This window comes from Sinocyclocheilus grahami, unplaced genomic scaffold (assembly GCF_001515645.1).
Source record: "Sinocyclocheilus grahami isolate Dianchi unplaced genomic scaffold, SAMN03320097.WGS_v1.1 scaffold39.1, whole genome shotgun sequence".
NCBI classification, from domain to species: Eukaryota; Metazoa; Chordata; class Actinopteri; order Cypriniformes; family Cyprinidae; genus Sinocyclocheilus; species Sinocyclocheilus grahami.
Genome location: NW_015505218.1, coordinates 2882152 through 2902368, shown reverse-complemented (window position 1 = coordinate 2902368; position 20217 = coordinate 2882152). Strand labels below are relative to the sequence as shown.

The window sequence follows — 20217 nt, the reverse complement described above, 5'->3', positions numbered from 1 at the left end:
TTTTTTAAATTCACAATCTCCTCATCACAGGCAGGCACAGCACTCAATTCAGCATGTGTTCGTGTTTGTGTGTGCTGCCTGCGTCACTCAGAGCACGTGCTTATATCGTGCACATTTCTATATCGAACACCTTTTTATATCGTTATCAAAGAAGGTGTACCGTCGATAAATATCGATACCGTTTTATCGCCCATGCCTATATGATATGGACTACTTTTATAATGATTTCATGGTGCTTTTATAGATTTTATCACCATTTACTTTCATTACATGGAAATTATTCAAAACATCTCATTATGCATTTCACAAAGTCGTCATCATCTATGTTAGGAAAAACAAATGTATAATGTTATAATTACAATAAATTAAATACAACTTTTAAAAAGTTACCATTTTGGTTATATTGGAGGTATAAAGTGTTTTTATTTTTTTAATAGTATGAAATATATAAGAAAGTGCAAGTGAAATGTCAACACTGTAGAATTTAACCACTGTATTTTTAAATTAACCCAATTTACTGAGACAAACAACAAATATTTTTTGTTTTAACAGTCAAACACAAAATAAAATTAAAAAAATATCTAATTTCTAATGTTTTATATGCAGATTAAATAGGTATTAAGGAAACTTTTGTCTTGTCTCCCGAGGCCACAAGAGGGCGCAATAAGCAAAATAATGCTGCGCATTAAATTGTCAACGCAAGGAAATAGCTGTCTATAAAAAAACGTGCATTACGTCTAAATTAACTCATATAAATCAAATATAATTTCGTAAATTGCATAAACAACTATGTACAGAACAGCATAATGTATTTATGCATTGCTTAATACAAAGAGCCGAATCGCCCATCACACAGATTGCATTTAAAAACATATGAGACGCAGTGAAAAGGAATAAACATCCACAAATTTGTGATGGGTTTTCTAAAAGTTTAAACTGTTTTAAAGGGATAGCTCACCCAAAAATGAAAATGTGATGTTTATCTGCTTACCCCCAGGGCATCCAAGATTTAGGTGACTTTGTTTCTTCAGTAGAACACAAACAAAGATTTTTAACTCAAACCGTTGCAGTCTGTCAGTCCTATAATGTCAGTGGATGGGAATCACGGCTTTGAGAGTCATAAAACATACACAAACAAACGTGAGGCGTCTTCTTCTTGCTTTACGGCAGATCGCAGACTTATAAGTGCATTACCGCCACCTATCTCTCAAATGGACCACACTCCCAATTGAGATTGTAGATAGAGTGTCAATGGTCCATTTGATTAGATAGGTGGCGGTAATGCACTTATAAGTCTGTGACCCGCCGTAAAGCAAGAAGAAGAAGACGCCTCACGCACAGGCTGAAGAAGAAGACGCGAAGGCGCTCAGGACAGTTCAGGCATTGCGGTGAAAATCAGAGGTAAAACAGCAGAAAAAAAAATCCTTATACGAGTCCTGGATTGAATTTTGTTCAACATTTTTTTTAAACATGTTTTGCAATTATCTGCAGTGTTCTCTCAGTACTCTTTTATATATAAGTGCACAAGTTTCTTCTGTCAGGGTGCATAAAACACTGAAATAGTGCTAATGATTCCGTTTCACTTGCAACCAAGGCCAGCGTTGCCTTTGTAGATCATCATAAGCATTCATAAATCACCTTCATAAACTATGTCAGTGGCCTCTGAACCAATCAGCGTGATAACCTTGCACCCAACTCATTTGAATTTTATATACTTCTCTGCAAATGTGGTTTTGTGTAGGCTAAACGGATCATATGCTGAATGACACCATGACGGATATTACAAGCAAGAAGCTAATTTGTCTTGGTAAATATTGCATAAAATAGTACGCCATTGTTTTAAATCACTGAAAGAATTGGTGTACACATTAACTCGCGTATGGACAAAAGAGGAAATACTAATTTTTTTTAAATATTTAGTGCATTAAATTTCCAACTTGGATAGTCAACATAGCATATGGGTTGGGTGCTTTCTTCAATGTAACCGGGCCGCCACGAGTGACAGAAGAAATCATCACAGGCCACTCAAAGAGTTGAGTTCAGTTGACGTGTGAAATCAACTTGGACAAATGAATTCGGACACGTGATTGAGTTGCCTGTCGAGGCGGTAACAAACCGGACAGCGCTGGACCGTCCTTGAATTCAGTGATGTCAACATCCAGCTCAGTTTAAATAGTATCTTTGCAATCATGTCAACAATATCGCTGGAAATGAAGTGTCCATCTGATTCTGATTCACAAGCTTTTGTTTAGATTCAATTCAGTTTTCCATTTGTTTTGATTCATTTTGATTTGGTTTTATGTAATTTTCATTCAATTCTGAGTCATTCTGTCATATTTCGGTTATAATGTTGAAATATAAAACAAATCCTCTTTCGGCTATTGCTGTAAATTATATAAGGAATCTTTATATTTAATATTAATTATAATATATCATTACTACTAGATTTTAATAGCATTTTAAAAATTAACAACATGACCCACAGTTAACTGCTATTTATTTATCAGATGAATATATCGAAAAACTGATATTTAAAAAGTTTTGATTTTATGTTTTAGTTTTAATTTAAAGGTGACCTATTATGCCCTTTTCTACTATATGTAATACAAGTCTCAGGTGTCCCCAGAATGTGTCTGTAAAGTTTCAGCTCAAAATACCCCACAGATCATTTATTATATCATTTTGAAAATACCTATTTTGAGTGGAAGCAGAAACACGCCGTTTCGTGCATGTCTCTTTAAATGCAAAAGAACTTCTGCTCCCCACCCCCTTTTCCAGAATAGGACTGTGCCTTTACAGCTCATACGTCAGATACTCTGATAAAAAAAACTAAACTATCTGTTTGGTTTTGATTATCATGCCTATAGCTCTGAAATCATGCATTTTATAGCCATATTAGTTTAATCTTCTGATATAGGGTTTTCTGAGCGCACACATCCGGAGCACGTGCACAGAAAGAGGCTGTCACATGGCATGTGATTTCTAAACTAAGTTCTCTTTCATGTCTTATTGCGCTTAAACTGTCAAATACACACAAGTTTATGTTAAAAACACACAAGTTACAAAAACAGTCTGTTATGTTTGTGAAGGTAAACACCTGGGAAAGAGATTGCATGTTTATATTAAATCTGTGTGGCAGCAGGGTAATATATAATAAATAAATAAATCCACTGCTCTCTTGTCTCCTCTGAGGCTGGGACTCTAAATAGTGTTCTGTGCTCGTTTGTGCAGCTAACGATAGAACAGTTTGCATGCTTTGCTCGAACTTTAGCCATGGCATTAGAACTGGTATACCGTTGTCGCTTGCGAAAACAGAATGGCGGCGCTGTCACCGTGAGTGGAAACGTGCAAATAAAGGGGAGGTGATATTATAATAAGATCCCATTGCCACGTTACGAAGGGAGCGAAATCTGACGCTCTTGTTTTTTCAGATGCTTGCAGAAAAAGGCTTACCAAAATAAAGTTACTGGGTTAATCTTTTTCACATTTCCTGGGTTGGTAGATGCACCGGGGACCCGGTTATAGCACTTAAAATGGGAAAAAGTCAGATTTTCATGATATGTCACCTTTAAAATAAAGGTCAACCAATAGTGGATTTTACCGATACCGACTGCTAGGTTGGACCATATTGGCCGATACCGATTAATCAACCGATAGCTTTTTAAATGGATACTGAATGAAAACTAAAATAGTGCTTAACTATTTAAAAAAAAAAAGAGTACTGAACCATACTTTGTAAATGAATAAAAATAGAATTATTATATTAATCATTAAAGTTAGCTCATAGTTTCATAGTAAATGAACAATGTGACATAGATGAGTTTGAAGTTCAGTGTTTAAAAAAACAGACCAAATGGAAAAATAAAGCATACTTTATTAGAGCCATAGAAAGACAAACGTTTAGCTGAAAAAATGAACAATACACAATTTTACAGCCTAGGGTGAAGTCATTATGTACATTAACAAGGAATTGGGACAAATATAATGTAATTTAATGGAAAACTATGTGAATGGCGCTGTGTGGCGTGGCAGGATTTTCCGTCGTCTGCATTTAAATCGACATCTGAAGTGTCCTGCACTATGCAGGCTGCCGCAGCCTCATGTATCAAAACATACAACACAAGGTGTCAGTGATTTCCGCCACTATAGGCCGCTCTTGCACTGTATAATGACAGCGGACCCTTCTCAGCAGTTCCTTCAATGGAAAAAAAACCTGAAAAACTATCGCCATGGAATTTTGATAGTTCCAGCACTCAACTATCGGTGCCGATTATTTGGCAAAACCGATATATCAGTTGACCTCTTATTTAAAATAATTGATTTTATGTAAACCTGTTATTATAATAACAATGTTAAAAATTATTATACATTGTCATTTGTTCAGACTACACTGGTTGCACATTTTTTGATTCACTAAAAATAACTGGTTCATGAGAATAATTTGTATATGAATCAAACTACACCGTTTACTCAGCATATTATAACTCAATAGATTTCCACATATGCCATTAAAATTCAATTTGGACCCAGGGAAAATTACGTATTTTGCCGTGGACTGGTAGATTCAGTAACAGAAACAGATGTGCTGCTGCTGAGTATAAGAAGGTTTTTGTAATTTTAAGAATTGATACTGAGATCGCAATTAATCAGAGAAGCAGCCATAATTGGGTTGATATGCCCAATTACTAGCTTACGAGCAATTTATGATTTTCTGATAAACGACAGGAAAATGCATCTAATTTGAGCACTGCTGCACTGGCATGATATGCCATAGCCTTTACACTAGTAAGCTAATGCTATCACATGTGTAAGTGTCCGTGCGCTACATCCAGAGGAATCCAAGCCCCCTGGGTCATTCACCAGCAAGATGAAAGAAACTCAATATATTGCCAAAGAGAAGGCCAAAGAATGAGGAAGGAATAAAGAGAGAGGGGAAAAAACCCCCCGATCTAACCTAGTTTATGACAACAATCCACCTTTGAAACTCATTAAAGGCCTTTCTGGTGGGGCCTGACGCACATTATCAGCACAGATTAATCAAGGGAGACGGGAGATGAACTCTCATTTTTTAAGAGGCAGCAACAGAGGGCTTTTTTGTCTTCAGATGAAAATCAATTAGTGGAGGTAAGGCCACAAGGAAAAAGCGGCATCACTCATCGCCGGCCCAAGTGGCAGAGTCTGTGATTTGTCTTCCGAGCTCGGCTGCTTAAGGGGGGCTGGTACCGCTGTCTCCCAGAAAATTAATTTCATATCTATATTCCGAATATTCCCCCCCACCCATTCACTCATGTGCGCCATCTCTTGGCCTTGTTTTTGAGTACCCCGTACACAAATGAGCTCTGATCAGCCTTGGGATGCTGAAGTGGTGTGAATCAACCAGAGGAGGAAGTAAATCTACTTACCTAATTGAATTTCGGTGTCTTATGAGTTGTTGTTTTTTTGTTGAAATGCGTGTTGTTAATGTGTAAGATGTGAATCAGTGGTGAACTACTTACTTGTTAGACGCCTTGTCCACAACCAGGCACTGCACTGAGTGTCGCAGACAATAAATTCCTCCAAATACGGCACACATTCTGTAGGGAGACAAAAAAAGTAACACCTTACATACACTTGCATTTATTTATATGACATCCAGTCTGTATGGACCCGCTAAACAGCTGTAATTGCAGCTGATGGCATGACATTAAAAGGGCTGATCACACCTTGTCCACACGGAAAGGACAAAATCCAATTCATTTGACAAGGCAAAAATGTCACCAAGATCTTAAAATGTGTTAACTTCACAAGTAAAGCTTTTTGTCATGTAGTCTCGCGATCTTGTGGTGATAAAGTATAGCAGCATAATTAAACTATAAACAAGGACAAAGTGACTCAAATATTCTTAAGCTTGGAGACAATGTCAGACAAAAAGATGGATGGACAGACCGACAGACAGAAGCTGTGATATAATAGCTGACTTTGTGTGATTGCACACAGTTGAATTATTAATATTAAGAATAACACAATAGTAAAAGTAACTATTTATATATTGGTGTCTAATATATTGCCTTTTTTGGAGTTTTACAAAGGTAATAAGCAATTAGAGGCTGTGAGTTACTGACACTTTAGATGATTACACCCTCAACCACAGTAAAAATAAGTTTACTGCATACTCTCTCATGGGTTAAATTAATGAAAGAATGAATGAATAAATAAATAAAGACGATTTATTAAAATTATAGATCTATTAATTTTTCATGATTTGCCATCGTATTTTGTAATTGTTTTTGAAAGGATTCGCTTATGCTCACGAAGGGTGCATTTATTTAATCAAAAACACAGTAAAAATATACATTCAAAAATTGTGAAATATTACTACAGTTAGAAATGTATTTTCAATTTAATTTTAAAATTGATAGCAAAGCTAAAATTTTCAGCATCATTACTTCAGTCTCACAAGATCCTTCAGAAATCATTATAATATGCTGATTTGTCTTATCATTAGTATTAATTATGTTATTATTACCATTTACTATTATTATCAACATTGGAATAAATAACAGGAATTAATTATATTTTAAAATATATTCAGACAAAAATCTATGAAACTGTAATATTTCACAATATTATTGTTTTTACTGTATTTTGATGAAATAAATACAGCCTTGGTGAGCACACATATTTAGAAAAAAAATAACCTTTATTAACATTTTCGTTCATTAACAAGGCATAAATATACATTAAAAGAAATCCTGGGGGTACACACCCGTCACCTTGTATGCCACAGGCAAGAAGGCCAAAGGTGAGGTACTAGGCCACATAAACATGTTTAAAGACACAGATGGTGAGATTTTGCTGTTCACTCCAAGGGGAAAAAAACTTCTGGCCTTGTCTACCCAGATTAATATAGAGACATGGCATCTTAATAAAGTGCAAAGATAAAAAAAAAACAAAAAAAACAGAGAGGCTAAATCTGCCAGCAATCATCTGGGCCCATCTCCTGTCCTCCACAGAACCCCATAGAGGCAGCGGGGAAGCCCTTTGATATCATTAACCCTAACTGACAGACGTTTAAGCTGATATTACTCTAATTAACTGCCCGCTGTCGGTCGCAATGATGCAGTTGGGCGGAGTGCGTGGGTACTGCCTTTCCCTCTCCAGGCCCCAGCACTCGCCCTGGCGACATCACTCGCCATCACGGCTAAATTAACAGTTGTGAAAATCCAGTACCCCCACAAGCCCCTGCTCTTTATAGCCTCTAAATGGCATTTCAGTTCCTATCAAGACGGGAATCAGGGGACGTGATTTTTTAATACGGTAGCAAAACAATGGAGGCCATTAATAGCCCAACGCCATGACAGCGCGCTCACCGATGATTTATGAGTTTGTGTATAATTTGATTATGCTATTAATTCCACTGATTACAGCTGCAGCGAGTGTGGAGAAGGTCACATCCAAAATAAATCTTCGACAACTCCCTCTTTCTCGTCACCTAACACCCTACCCCCCCTTCACCCCGCCGACATCCCCACAAAACAACTGCCTCCAACTAGTTATTTCTGTAATTAAAAAGTAATGTAACAAGAAGCACAAACAAGCTTCGGGCTCTAATGGCAACATCACGGCAGAGCTTCAAATAAATTGAACAGAGCCTTGTAAGGACGGAGGCTTTTTTCATGCCGCAGGAAACGCAACGGTATGATATCCTAGCGTTTTCAGAGATAACAGGTTGAGATAGCTGAAGGCTGCAATCCATAACGAATTTCACTTTGCCAGTTAAGATGCTCTACTTTGTGTTACTGATATTGATCTATAAAAAGGATATTAAGGTGAATTTTAAAAATTCTTAAAGCTACTTGGTACTATAAGCTTCAATTTGTGCAAAAATATTAAACATACACTACTGTTCAAATGTTCACTACTGTTCAAGAGTCAATAAGATTTTAATGTTTTTGTAAGTAGTCTCTTATGCTCACCAATTATTTTGTCAATAATACAGCAAAAACAGTAAGATTGTGAAATATTCTTACAGTTTTTAGTGTCACACAATCCTTCAGAAATCAAATCTAACGTGCTGATTTGGTCCACAAGACACACTCATTGCTTAATATTTTTGTGGAAACTGTGATAAATTTTTTCCAGGATTCTTTGAGGAATAGAAATTTCAAAAGAACAGAATTTACAGTGGGGGAAATATTTATTTGATCCCCTCCCGATTTTGTAAGTTGGCCCACTTTCAAAGAAATGAAGGGTCTGTTTTAACGTATAGAGACAGAATACCAACCAAAAAAATCCAGAAAAATCACATTATATAAAGGTTAGAAATTGATTTGCATTTCAGTGAGTGAAATAAGTATTTGATCCCCAAGCAAAACATGACTTAGTACTTGGTGCAGAAACCCTTGTTGGCAAGCACAGAGGTAAGACATTTCTTGTAGTTGGTCACCAGGTTTGCACACATCTCAGGAGGGATTCTGATCCACTCCTCTTTACAGATCCGCTCTAAATCCTTAAGGTTTCTTGGCTGTCGTTTGGAAACTCGAAGTTTCAGCTCCCTCCACAGATTTTCTATAGGATTGAGGTCTGGAGACTGACTAGGCCACTCCATGACCTTAATGTGCTTCTTCTTGAGCCACTCCTTTGTTGCCTTGGCGGTATGTTTCAGGTCATTGTCATGCCGGAAGACCCATCCATGACCCATCTTCAGTGTTCTGGCTGAGGTTCTCGTCCAAGATTTTACAGTACAAGGCCCCGTCCATTTGCCCCTCAACGTGGTGAAGTCATCCTGTACCCTTAGCAGAAAAACAGCCTCAAAGCATAATGTTTCCACCTTCGAGCTTGACAGTAGGGATGGTGTTTTGGGGGTCATTTCTCTCCCTCCAAACACGGCGAGTCGAGTCAATGCCAAAGAGCTCAATTTTGGTCTCATCTGACCACAGCACTTTCACCCAAGCTTTCTCTGAATCCTTTTGATGTTATTTGGCAAACTTTAAACGGGCCTGTACAAGTGCCTTCTTGAGTAGTGGGATCCTGCAGGATTTCAGTCCATTGCGGCGTAGTGCGTTACCAATGGTTTGCTTGGTGACTGTGGTCCCAACTGCCTTAAGATCATTAACAAGCTCCTCCCGTGTAGTTCTGGGCTGATCCCTCACCTTTCTCATCATCACCCTTACCCCATGAGGCGAGATCTTGCACAGAGCTCCAGACTGAGGCCGATTGATGGTTGTTTTGTATTTCTTCCATTTCCGAATAGTCGCACCAACAGTTGTGTCCTTCTCACCAAGCTTCTTGCTGAAGGTCTTGTAGACCATTCGAGCCTTGTGCAGATCTACAATCTTGTCTCTGACATCCTTTGACAGCTCTTTGGTCTTGCCCATGGTGGTGGGAGAGGTCGGAATGGAAGATACAGATTGTGTGGACAGGTGTCTTATACACCTAACGAGCTAACATTAGGTGTAACTTCTTAAAGTGACAGGACTAATCTATGTGCCACATGGGCACATAACCAATCTGTGGGAGCCAGAATTCTTGCTGGTTGGTAGGGGATCAAATACTTATTTCACTCATTGAAATGCAAATCAATTTCTAACCTTTATATAATGTAAAAATGCACAAATGAGCACACACCAACTCACTCCTTCAGGTTAATTAGACTAAGCCTGTAAATAAGCACCATCAGAGTTCGTACTAATAAAGCAAAATTAAATTCCTTTCTGGAATTAAAAAAAATTTATTAACTTTTTTTTGGGGGGGGGGGGGGTTTCAAGGACTAAAATCAGATATCTCACTTATCAAACAATATCGTTATTGTCTTTAAAATTCTAATAAATAAACAAAACGGTACAAATAAAGTGTACCGCATGCATCGAATGTGGCAACTTTAACATTTGAAAGGATAATATGGCAAAGTTATTGCTTATTTTAGTTATATTTCCTTATTCAAAATAATTTAATATATATATATATACTGCCTTTTAAAAATTCAAGTACTTTTCAAGTACCTATTCATAAACATGGCTGTTTTCAAGAGTTTTCCAGGATTAAATTTCAAAAAGCTAAATTCAAGCACCTTGTATGAACCATGTACTCTCTAAATCTTAAAATAGGCAGAAACCATTAGAAAATTATGTTTTCACCCTTTGTGTTGTGTTTCACCCTGTGTGAGTCCCTCAATTGTTCACAGTATGAAAAAAATTATCTCCAAATCATAGTCATTGTTTTAAAGGGTTCAGATATGAAGAATATGCTGGAAAACCAAAGCATGTGCAGGACATGGAGGATTTTTCTAAAGAACAGTGGGCTGTTTAATTGCTCAGGACAAACAAGGGACTCACAAACAACTTACGAAACTCATCACAAAACAAAAAAGAAGTTGTGGATCATCCAAGTAATGGCAACAAGGTAAAGTTCACTTACTGTTCCCACAGCACTGAGAATGTTTAATAGGATGCTCGACAAAAACATGAATGATTATAACTCTTTGTGTGTTAAGCACACCGTGTTTGTCTAAACATAATAAACTTGGACATTTTATGACCATTTAATGCAAAAAAATAAATAAAACTAACACAATTCCAGGGTTCACATACTTATGCCACTGTACAAAAATACATTTAAATAAAGTTACAAAAAATAAAATAAATAATTAAAAGGGCCTTTTTACTATTTATGTCTGTTTGATGAGAACCAAAAAATTACAGCTCACCCTCTTTAAACAAAAGAGCAAAACATTCTGCACAATTTCCCAGCAGATAGTCAATAATGGGCCGGAATTGAAGCCATTAATCTAAAAAATCTTGAATGCATCCCTTGTGACCTGTTAGATCTCAGTCTATTAAACAAAAGGAAGAAAAGCTTGACTCACTTGATTAAAGCAACACAACAACAACAAAAAACCTGATGCCACATTTGGACATGCTGCTCCTCCTCAAAAGCCAAGCCAGGTTTGGAGGGGGAAAAAAAGAAAATGGAGCGCCCATGGGAGGCCCCCGGAAAAAAGAGAGGTTTTATTAGCGTTCTGTGTGCGTCGACAATAAATCCCCTTAACGTGCAGGAGACACTAAACAAACAAAATTACCACACGCAGCAAAGACCACTTACCTGTCAGGTTCATTGCCTGCAAATTCGCTTGTAATCAAGGGTGCTGGAAGCCGAGTGGGGGGCTAATGGTTGGCCAATAATTAAAAGAAAACAAAGCGCCATGCTGGCTGGCAGGCCTTTCTCTGCGAAAATTAAATCCTGTTTGGATCTGAATAAATTAAATGTTTATTGCTCCCCGAGAACACACGGTAAAGAGGGAGGAAAACGAATGACAGAGAGGAAACGCGACGTATGAGGGAATGCTGCGAAGACAATCATCAGCTCTAATTAATGCATTTCCCCGTCCTCTCAATCTGTTTCTGTTTGACTGTTGTCTGATTGGAGCGCCGTGATCGCAGGTGCAAATCATAACCTGCCACGGCCAAATGTGTTTACCGGGCTGAATGGATCACGCCGGCTCCAAAAAACATCCCGGCGACCGAGACGGGGGAACCGGAATGGAGCGCAGAAGACGAAAGATGGCAGTCAAAGTGCCAAAGGTTATTTAGAAATTAAAAAGTCTCTGCTGTCAAAACTTGAGGGATAATGCGGGTGAGGACGGTAAAGCATTTCATCACTATATTAGTGGAGCTGCTCGCTGATCTGTGAATAACTGAGAGAGTGAGCATTATTGAGCTTGCACCTCCATCTATCCATCCATCACCTGCAAGCAGGTATCAGCGTGATGAATGAACCCGGCTCCCTCGCTTGCTCTCTCCTTCTGACTTTTGTCTCTCAATCCCTCGCACTTGTCCCTTCTGAGGTCCGTCTCTTTCCTCCTGTCACCTCTCTCTGTGGTGCTTTATTCAAGTCTTTTAATCCTCTAGTAGACTCACCTGTCTGCTCTGGCATTCTGTAACTGTGTAGCACACATTCGCAAATGGCACAGGTGGTATAAAATAAAACTTCTCTCTATCTATTTTCTAAATGAATGTAATGGATCATATTTAAAAAAAAAAAAATCTTAATTTTTAATCGTAATGTTGTAACTAGACAACAGCCTTCTCTCTGGTGATGTATGCAAGACTTTTCTAATCATTTAATCTGCTTAAACCCTGCCCCTGCAAGCTTGTGCTAATCTATCTCCATTTTTGAGTGCAACTGCGTCCCCGACCTACTTTTTTTCTTTTTTGATAATCTGTTACACTCGGATTTACTTAACAATATGAAAGAATAAATCTGGCGCTACAATGTAACAAATGATTTCACGAAATCGTAAATAAAACAGATTACTGGAGTATTTTTTACAAGAAAGTACAACTTTAGTCTTTCTACTTCAGAATTAACACAAACAATTGAGTGACGAGTGGACATTGAATTTTTTTCAGCCTACTTTAGTTTCATCGCAACATAAAGGAATAGTTCATGCAAAAATGCTAATTTTGTAATAATTTAATTCAACCTCATGTTGTTCCAAACCTGTTTGACTGACTTTCTTTGTGGAATACAAATGTGACCCTGGAGCACAAAAGCAGTCTTAAGTCGCTGGGGTATATTTGTAGCAATAGCCAAAAATACATTGTATGGGTCAAAATTATAGATTTTTCTTTTTTGCCAAAAATCATTAGGATATTAAGTAAAGATCGTGTTCCATGAAGATATTTTGCAAATTTCCTACCGTAAATATATCAAAACTTCATTTTTGATTAGTAATATGCATTGCTAAGAACTTCATTTGGACAACTTTAAAGCACCCTCAGATTCCAGATATTCAAATAGCTGTATCTCGACCAAATATCCTATCCTAACAAACCATACATCAATGGAAAGCTTATTTATTCAGCTTTCAGATGATGTATAAATCTCAATTTTGAAAAATTGACACTCAAGATTGGTTTTGTGGTCCAGGGTCACAAATGGAGATATTTTGATTAATTCCAAGCTGCTCTTTTCCATTTAAAGAAACTTAACAATTGAGCTCCAAACATTTATTTATTTTCTTTTCTTTTCTATCATTTTAAAGTGGTCCCAGGGTATCTGAAGAGTTTTTAAAATCAAATGTAAGACTTTTTAATACCTGCACAAATAAAACTAATGATGTAGGTCCATCCAGAACAAACCTATATAATCTCAAATTAAATCATTTATCTCAGATTAAACAGGGTGATCGCAAATGTAAAATACTTAAATGGTTAGTTCACCCAAAATGAAAATTCTGTCATTAATTACTCACCCTCATTTCATTCCAAACCCGTAGGACCTTCATTCATCTTCAGAACACCAATTAAGATATTTTTGATGATAGTTTTCTGTCCCTGCATAGACAGCAACGTAACCGACACGTTCAAGGCCCAGAAAAGTAGTAAAAAGAGAAAATAGATAAAATAGTCCATGTGACAACAGTGGTTCAACCTCAATTTTATGAAGCTACGAGAATACTTTTTGTGAGCAAAGAAAACAAAAATAACGACTTTATTCAACAATTTCTTCTCTTCCATTTCAGTCTTTGATGCGTCGTGGTAATCTTGTTAACGCACGTCAAACAACTGACACAGAAGAGAAAGTATTATCCTTCCCGTCTTTCCTTTCCTCGATTTAATTAAATGCTATACAGCTTATTGTGTGATCAAGATACCAATAATAAAAATATAATATGCATCTGCATCATATTTATAAGGTGCGTTTTAACCGTGAACATGCAGTTTAACAATGACAATAGACAACATCATGATTTCTGTTTATCCCTCCCCATATTTAAGACCTATTAAAATGATGATTAAGGCTTGTGTTATACACATAAGATATTTAATACTTTTTATGACTTTAAATTTGATCAAACTGAATTTAAGATACTTTAAAACTTTTAAGGACCCACAGGGACCCTGGGTCAATATTGCACACTGTATTGTCTCCTGGAGCCATTCAAATAGCTTTAGTTTTCTAGACTAATTTTATGGTGCTTTCTTGTCATTTGAGCTTGATGACCCGAATTCCTTTCTCTATATGGAAAAGAGCAGCCAGGACATTCTTCAAAGTATCTTCTTTTGTGTTCTATGCCAGAAAGTCACGAAGGTTTGGGATGACATGATGGTGATTACATTGGCATTTGTAGTAGGTGAACTATTTATTTAGCAAACATGGTCTTTCGTCCTTTTTTTTGGGATGCTACATCCATTTTGTAAACAGTCACTGACGATTAAAAATAAATACTCAGTGCGCAATTTTAAAATGAAGTCATGGAGAAAAATAAAGTCAGCGTTGACAACTGTTTCTTGCGTTCCCTCCGCAGATGATGGACAGCTTGCAGGTGGGTTCATGCCTCAGTGCGCTAGCGTGCTTATCTGAATGTCAGCAAGGGTGATTAGTGGAAAACTATGGAAATCAAAAATGCTAATTAATCTGCCTCACAGACGAGGAGGCACATTAAAATTCGCAGGTCTCTCAGATGAGACACGTCAAGCTTAAATTGTGAGTTGGAGGGTTAAGTTGCCTTTATGTGGAATTATGATAAAATCGTATCACAGAACATGATTACATAAGAGCAAAAACTGTTCAGAAACTTCAGCCGACACAATCAAATGAAATATTGATGTCTCTCTGACGCGTTTACATTGTAAGCGACATTTGCTAATTTGCAGATCTATTTTAGCACATCAGCTATACAAGCTTATTGACATAATGTGTATGTAAAAATAACTTTTTCTAAGAGCAGAGCTCAAAGCAGAGATTGGAGTCATATGTGCATTTTAGATAAACACTCCACTGCTCTGCTTGTCTTTGGGGAGATGTTCTCTGTAACCTGGCCTGACGCCAGCTCATGGTTTCTGTGATGATGATTCCTCTCAGCGGCACACGGCTGAAGACTGCTCGTCTCTAAGTGCCACCGTTTCACAGCACTGCTCCCAGCAGACTCGAAGTGCTAAAAGCAAACACTAACAGTCCTGCAGAGCTCTGACCCTCCTCCTAACCCTCCTGCTTCCTCCCTTCCCCCTCAGAGCTGGGAGGATGTGAGCTAAAAGTGAGCTGTAAAGAACCTTGAGTTGAATATTAAGGGGGGTATATCATGGTTTCTGACTGAGTTCCACTTTTTTTTTTGCCAAAATGTCATTATTTTTTCTTATTAGCAATTTTTTACTCTCAGACTTAAACAACCAGTTTTGTTGCTGTGCCATTAACTCACTCCCCAAAAGCATAAAAAAAGCATTTTTTGCCAGCATTTTTGATTATTTTCACAAAACTCTCATGGCCCCCAGAATATTTAGTTGTATGAATATCTGAACATGCAATGTGTCAAAAGAAAGAACATAGCTTCTGCTTTAAAAAACATAAAAATAATAATCTAGTTTCATGCATTTTTTCAACACTTGAATGTGGGTAAATTTGATTAAAAAAGGAACATTTTGAACAACAAAAAACGAGAAAATGTCATTTTTGTCAAAGACTACGTCCAGATCGGAGTAGATCACTTCCATCAACACCTCCAAGAGCATCCTATACCACTTCCTGGGTTGACATTTCATTCAGTAACATTAAGCAGTTTTGATTTATATGCTGTTTAATGTTGGATGATCTTTTTATCATCCAACATTCTTTTAATGTTGGATGTATTTTACATATGCATTTGCTTACATATGCTATCCTTTGTTTCTGCTACTTCTTTGCCTATGTTTATTCAGAGATTCTGTACTCTTGCAGAAGATGCGTAATAGCACCGTATAACAGTGAAAACATGGAAATCCGGAAAATGTTGTCAATGTTGGGGAAAGTGTTTAGATGACCTGATTGCATTTGAAAGGTGTTATTTTAGTATCAGTGAGATACAATTAGATTTTACTAATATTTAAAAATTAGTTTTTTTGGGGTATATTTTTATATATAGTTTTTATTTCAATTTAAATAATTTTGTTGTGTGATTTTGTCACTTTTATTAGTTTTTTAAAGGTATAGTTCACCCAAAAATTTAAATTGCTTACCCCCAGGGCATCCAGAATGTAGGTGACTTTGTTTCTTCAGTAGAACACAAACAAAGATTTTTAACTCAAACCGTTGCAGTCTGTCAGTCATATAATGGAAGTGAATAGGAATCACAGTTTTGAGAGTCAAAAAAACATACACAAACAAAACCAAATTAAACCCTGCGGCTCGTAACGATACACTGATGTGTAAAGACACGAACCGATCGGTCTGTGCAAGAAACTGAACAGTATTTTTATTTCTCTAATTATTTCTCAAATTTATTGACACTCCTAATTGAGATTGTAGATAGAGTGTCAATGGTCCATTTGAGAGATAGGTGGTGGTAATACACTTATAAGTCTGAGATCTGCCATAAAGCAAGAAGAAGAAGAAAACGCATCATGCGCCGGCTGTCGAGGACGTGCTCAGGACAGTTCGGACATTGCGAGGTGAAAAACTATATAAATACTGTTCAGTTTCTTGCACAGACCGATCGTTTTGTGTCTTTACACATCAATGTATCATCACGAGCCACAGGGTTTAATTTGGTTTTGTGTGGATGTTTTTTTGACTCTCAAAGCCGTGATTCCCATTCACTTCCATTATATGACTGACAGACTGCAACGGTTTGAGTTAAAAATCTTTGTTTGTGTTCTACTGAAGAAACAAAGTCACCTACATCTTGGATGCCCTGGGGGTAAGCAGATAAACATCACATTTTCATTTTTGGGTGAACTATCCCTTTAATGTCTATAGAGTTTTCATTAATTTTTATTTTAGTAAATCAAGTAAAACTAATTTAAAATGAGAAGTTAATTTAAAAATAAAAGTAGTTAATTTTTATTTTATTACAGACAGTTTATTTTCAAAATGTTTTTATAGTTTTGGTTATAGGTAACTAAAATAACCCTGATGTGAAATGACCCGACAAAGTCTTCTGCTCCTTTCTGTAACAGTATTCTGTATAGTTTACCTGCAAAAGCATTGTGGGATTTCTCCCAGGCCGTACAGAGGGAACAGGAAGGGAGTGTTGCCGTAGCGTCCCAAGCATCGCAGGAAGTGCTGCGTGGCCTTTAGTCCTTCCGCCGTAAGGGTCTGCTGCGTCACCATACCGATGGAGTGCAGTACGAAGTCTTGCAGGTTCTCAGTGAGCTTCTTGTTCTTCAGGAACTCTCTGAATGGTTTCTCGGTATAGTCTACAATAAGGACAATTTCAAATGTTTATAGTGTAAAAGGATAATGTGACCTCCCACTCAGCCTGTCACTAATGAATGAAAGGCTGTTTTATTTCCAAAGTAGTTATTATTGCATGTTGAATAACATTGTAATAACATAAAAGCTGCAATTTACCTCATGTCAGTGTGACTGAATCAGTACAGCTATAGATTAACGACAACATGAAACGCCAATCAATTCAGTGGGCAATATCCACCTAATTTTGCAATGCGGAAGCAAGCTATTTTCTGTGAATGTGTGAAACTTCTGATTCATTTACTGGATTAGGTAAATAACTAGATGAATAACAAAGTGCAGTAAACGGTAAAATTATTTGTACATTAAAAAAATGTAGATACATTTTTTTTTTTCAAAAATGATTTTTTATTTTAATTTTTTTCAATTTATATGTTATTGTTACATCACAATTGTTAATTTTGACCTTTTTTTAATTACCAAAAATGACTTTGAATGTTTGTTTGACCTCATGTCAGTGTGACTGAATCAGTACAGCTATAGATTAACGACAACATGAAACGCCAATCAATTCAGTGGGCAATATCCACCTAATTTTGCAATGCGGAAGCAAGCTATTTTCTGTGAATGTGTGAAACTTCTGATTCATTTACTGGATTAGGTAAATAACTAGATGAATAACAAAGTGCAGTAAACGGTAAAATTATTTGTACATTAAAAAAATGTAGATACATTTTTTTTTTCAAAAATGATTTTTTATTTTAATTTTTTTCAATTTATATGTTATTGTTACATCACAATTGTTAATTTTGACCTTTTTTTAATGACCAAAAATGACTTTGAATGTTTGTTTTTTTTTCAGTAGTTTTCTTAATTTTTCTGAAAATGTATATGTATATTATCTATATTTATTCATTCAAATTTGTTTGACATTGTGATGAAAATTAAGAGGGAAATAATGTAGGGTGGGGCTTGATTTAATGCACTGCCATTTGACTGGACTGTGGATGTTTGGCTGATATTATTGGTTAGGATGATATTATTGGTTAATAATAATATTCTTGATATTATTGGTTAATAATAATATTTCTTAAAAATTTTAGTTTTTCACTAACCACGCATAAATGTTGTTTTCTCAAAAACACAAACATGTACATTCATGCTGATTACATATTATTGAAGCCCAATTTGTGTTGATTGCAGTGTAATCAGACTTTAGCCATTAATATGTTTTTAAGATACTGAAAAAAACACAAATGTCAGGGCATGTCAAAACTTCTCCAGGGCCCCAAACCCCCCTCAGACCCCAGAGGATTAATTTTTTTTTTACTTTGAAATATGTTTTTCTTTAAAATAACATGCACTGATGAATTGTGCTCAATAAGACAAATAACATTCATTAAAGTGAAAAAAGTTCGATTTTGATTTCATGTTGACTTTAAGAACAAAATTCTAGATTTCTAATCTGACCTGAAATCTACAGTAAATGTCTGTGGTAGATCTCTGATGTTTCATGTGAATCTGAGAGCTGCAGGGAAACAAACACAAGGGGTCATACCCTGGTACTCCTCTGGGTGCTGCTCAAAGTCCAGACAGAAGGTGAGAAACTTCATCAGCATGCGTTTCTCCACCACAGTCAGCTGCTTACTGGCAAACACATCTGCCCGTGAACACGGGACCTTCAGGGGAGGAAGAAACAGGACAGAGCAGGTTAAAGTAGTGACATGTATGTGCATATATTAGTGCATACACAAATACACATTACACACACTCAGTACAGAGGAGGATGTAACAATTGTGAGAAAACGGCTTACCTTTAGCCCTGAATTACTCACACAGATGGATTTTGCATTACAATGCTGCATTTAATATTTTTAGTGAAATGAGAAACACCTTTTGCGTCAATGTTCTTATCAGGTACATTAGTAAATAGAAATGGATAAATCAAGCAGCAAATCAATTTAATCGTTTTATCTTAGCTGAACTGCTCTAATAATTTGAATCAGGATGCTTCATATTAGATCTAAAATATAATGCAGTCATGAGGAAAAGATGAAATACACAGAATTTTAGAATGGGAAGGAAAAATAAAGAAATAAAATAAAATAAAATAAAAAATCATTGCAACCCTACATAGAACAAGCAGTTTGGAAAAATGGTTGCATTATTTCATTATTTTTTTGGCCAAAATCATTTTTACATTTATTTGATTCTGTTAATAGGATTTATTATAAAAGATCAGCTCCATACCTGTTCCACTTTTCCATTTCTGCAGGTGAGGATACGTCCAATGTTCTTGAACTCTGCGTAACGGCTCACATTAGATTTGATGAGCAGATCCACCAGTGCACCACGTGAATACATCAACTTTGAAGAGGGTCAAAGAGAACACTATAAATTTCATTTCATTGCCATCTAAGTTCATTTAAAGCTAGATGCCAGACTGTGATCACTACATGATGAAGAAAGACTTAGAAAGTCATTTTAATTGTTTAAAGCTAGGGATGCCATGGTGAGGAAATTTTCCCACTGATTAATAAACTTGTGACAACATCAATATTACCAATTACACCACACATTTTACAAGATAAGATATTTTTCCCTTCCTTTGAGCAAAACAAATGCTAGAAAATAGTGGATTCATTATTCTTAACAAAACACAAAAACAATAAAACAGTACATGGTAAACCCTATAGCTCAGAATAATCAATTGGTTTGAGTAGGGCAAACCTACATTTTAGTATTAATTTAAACAAATTAACTTTTATGAGGATTTAGAACTTTCTTTTTCTTCATTAAACTGACGCATTTCAAGTACTCTGAAGAGTTTTATTGTTTTGAATTTAATAAAAAAAAATTCTTTTAATTTAGAGAAACTCTAATTTAGAATGTTACATTAATTAAAATCAAGTGTTACATATATAAATATATTGTGCAAGATTAATGTCAAGTGAGTGATTTAGTAGTTTGATGTTTTGCTATGCTAATTTCGAGCTTAGTTTAGTCTATATTGTCTAAATGATCTATTTTGCCTTATTCATTTAGCAATTGCTATGCTAATCAAATAATTGT

The 20217-nt window shown here is 36.2% G+C and overlaps 1 protein-coding gene across 1 annotated transcript in view; it reads right to left on the bottom strand.

Moving 5' to 3' along the window:
- chm (CHM Rab escort protein) overlaps positions 1 to 20217 on the bottom strand; it is a 54465-nt gene that overhangs the window by 18803 nt on the left and 15445 nt on the right. The window contains exons 6-9 of the mRNA XM_016267685.1: positions 19396 to 19512; positions 18704 to 18824; positions 16928 to 17150; positions 5496 to 5573 (exon numbers count right to left, since the gene is read on the bottom strand). Of these exons, the coding sequence (XP_016123171.1) occupies positions 5496 to 5573; positions 16928 to 17150; positions 18704 to 18824; positions 19396 to 19512 (539 nt within the window). The remainder of the gene's footprint in view (positions 1 to 5495; positions 5574 to 16927; positions 17151 to 18703; positions 18825 to 19395; positions 19513 to 20217) is intronic.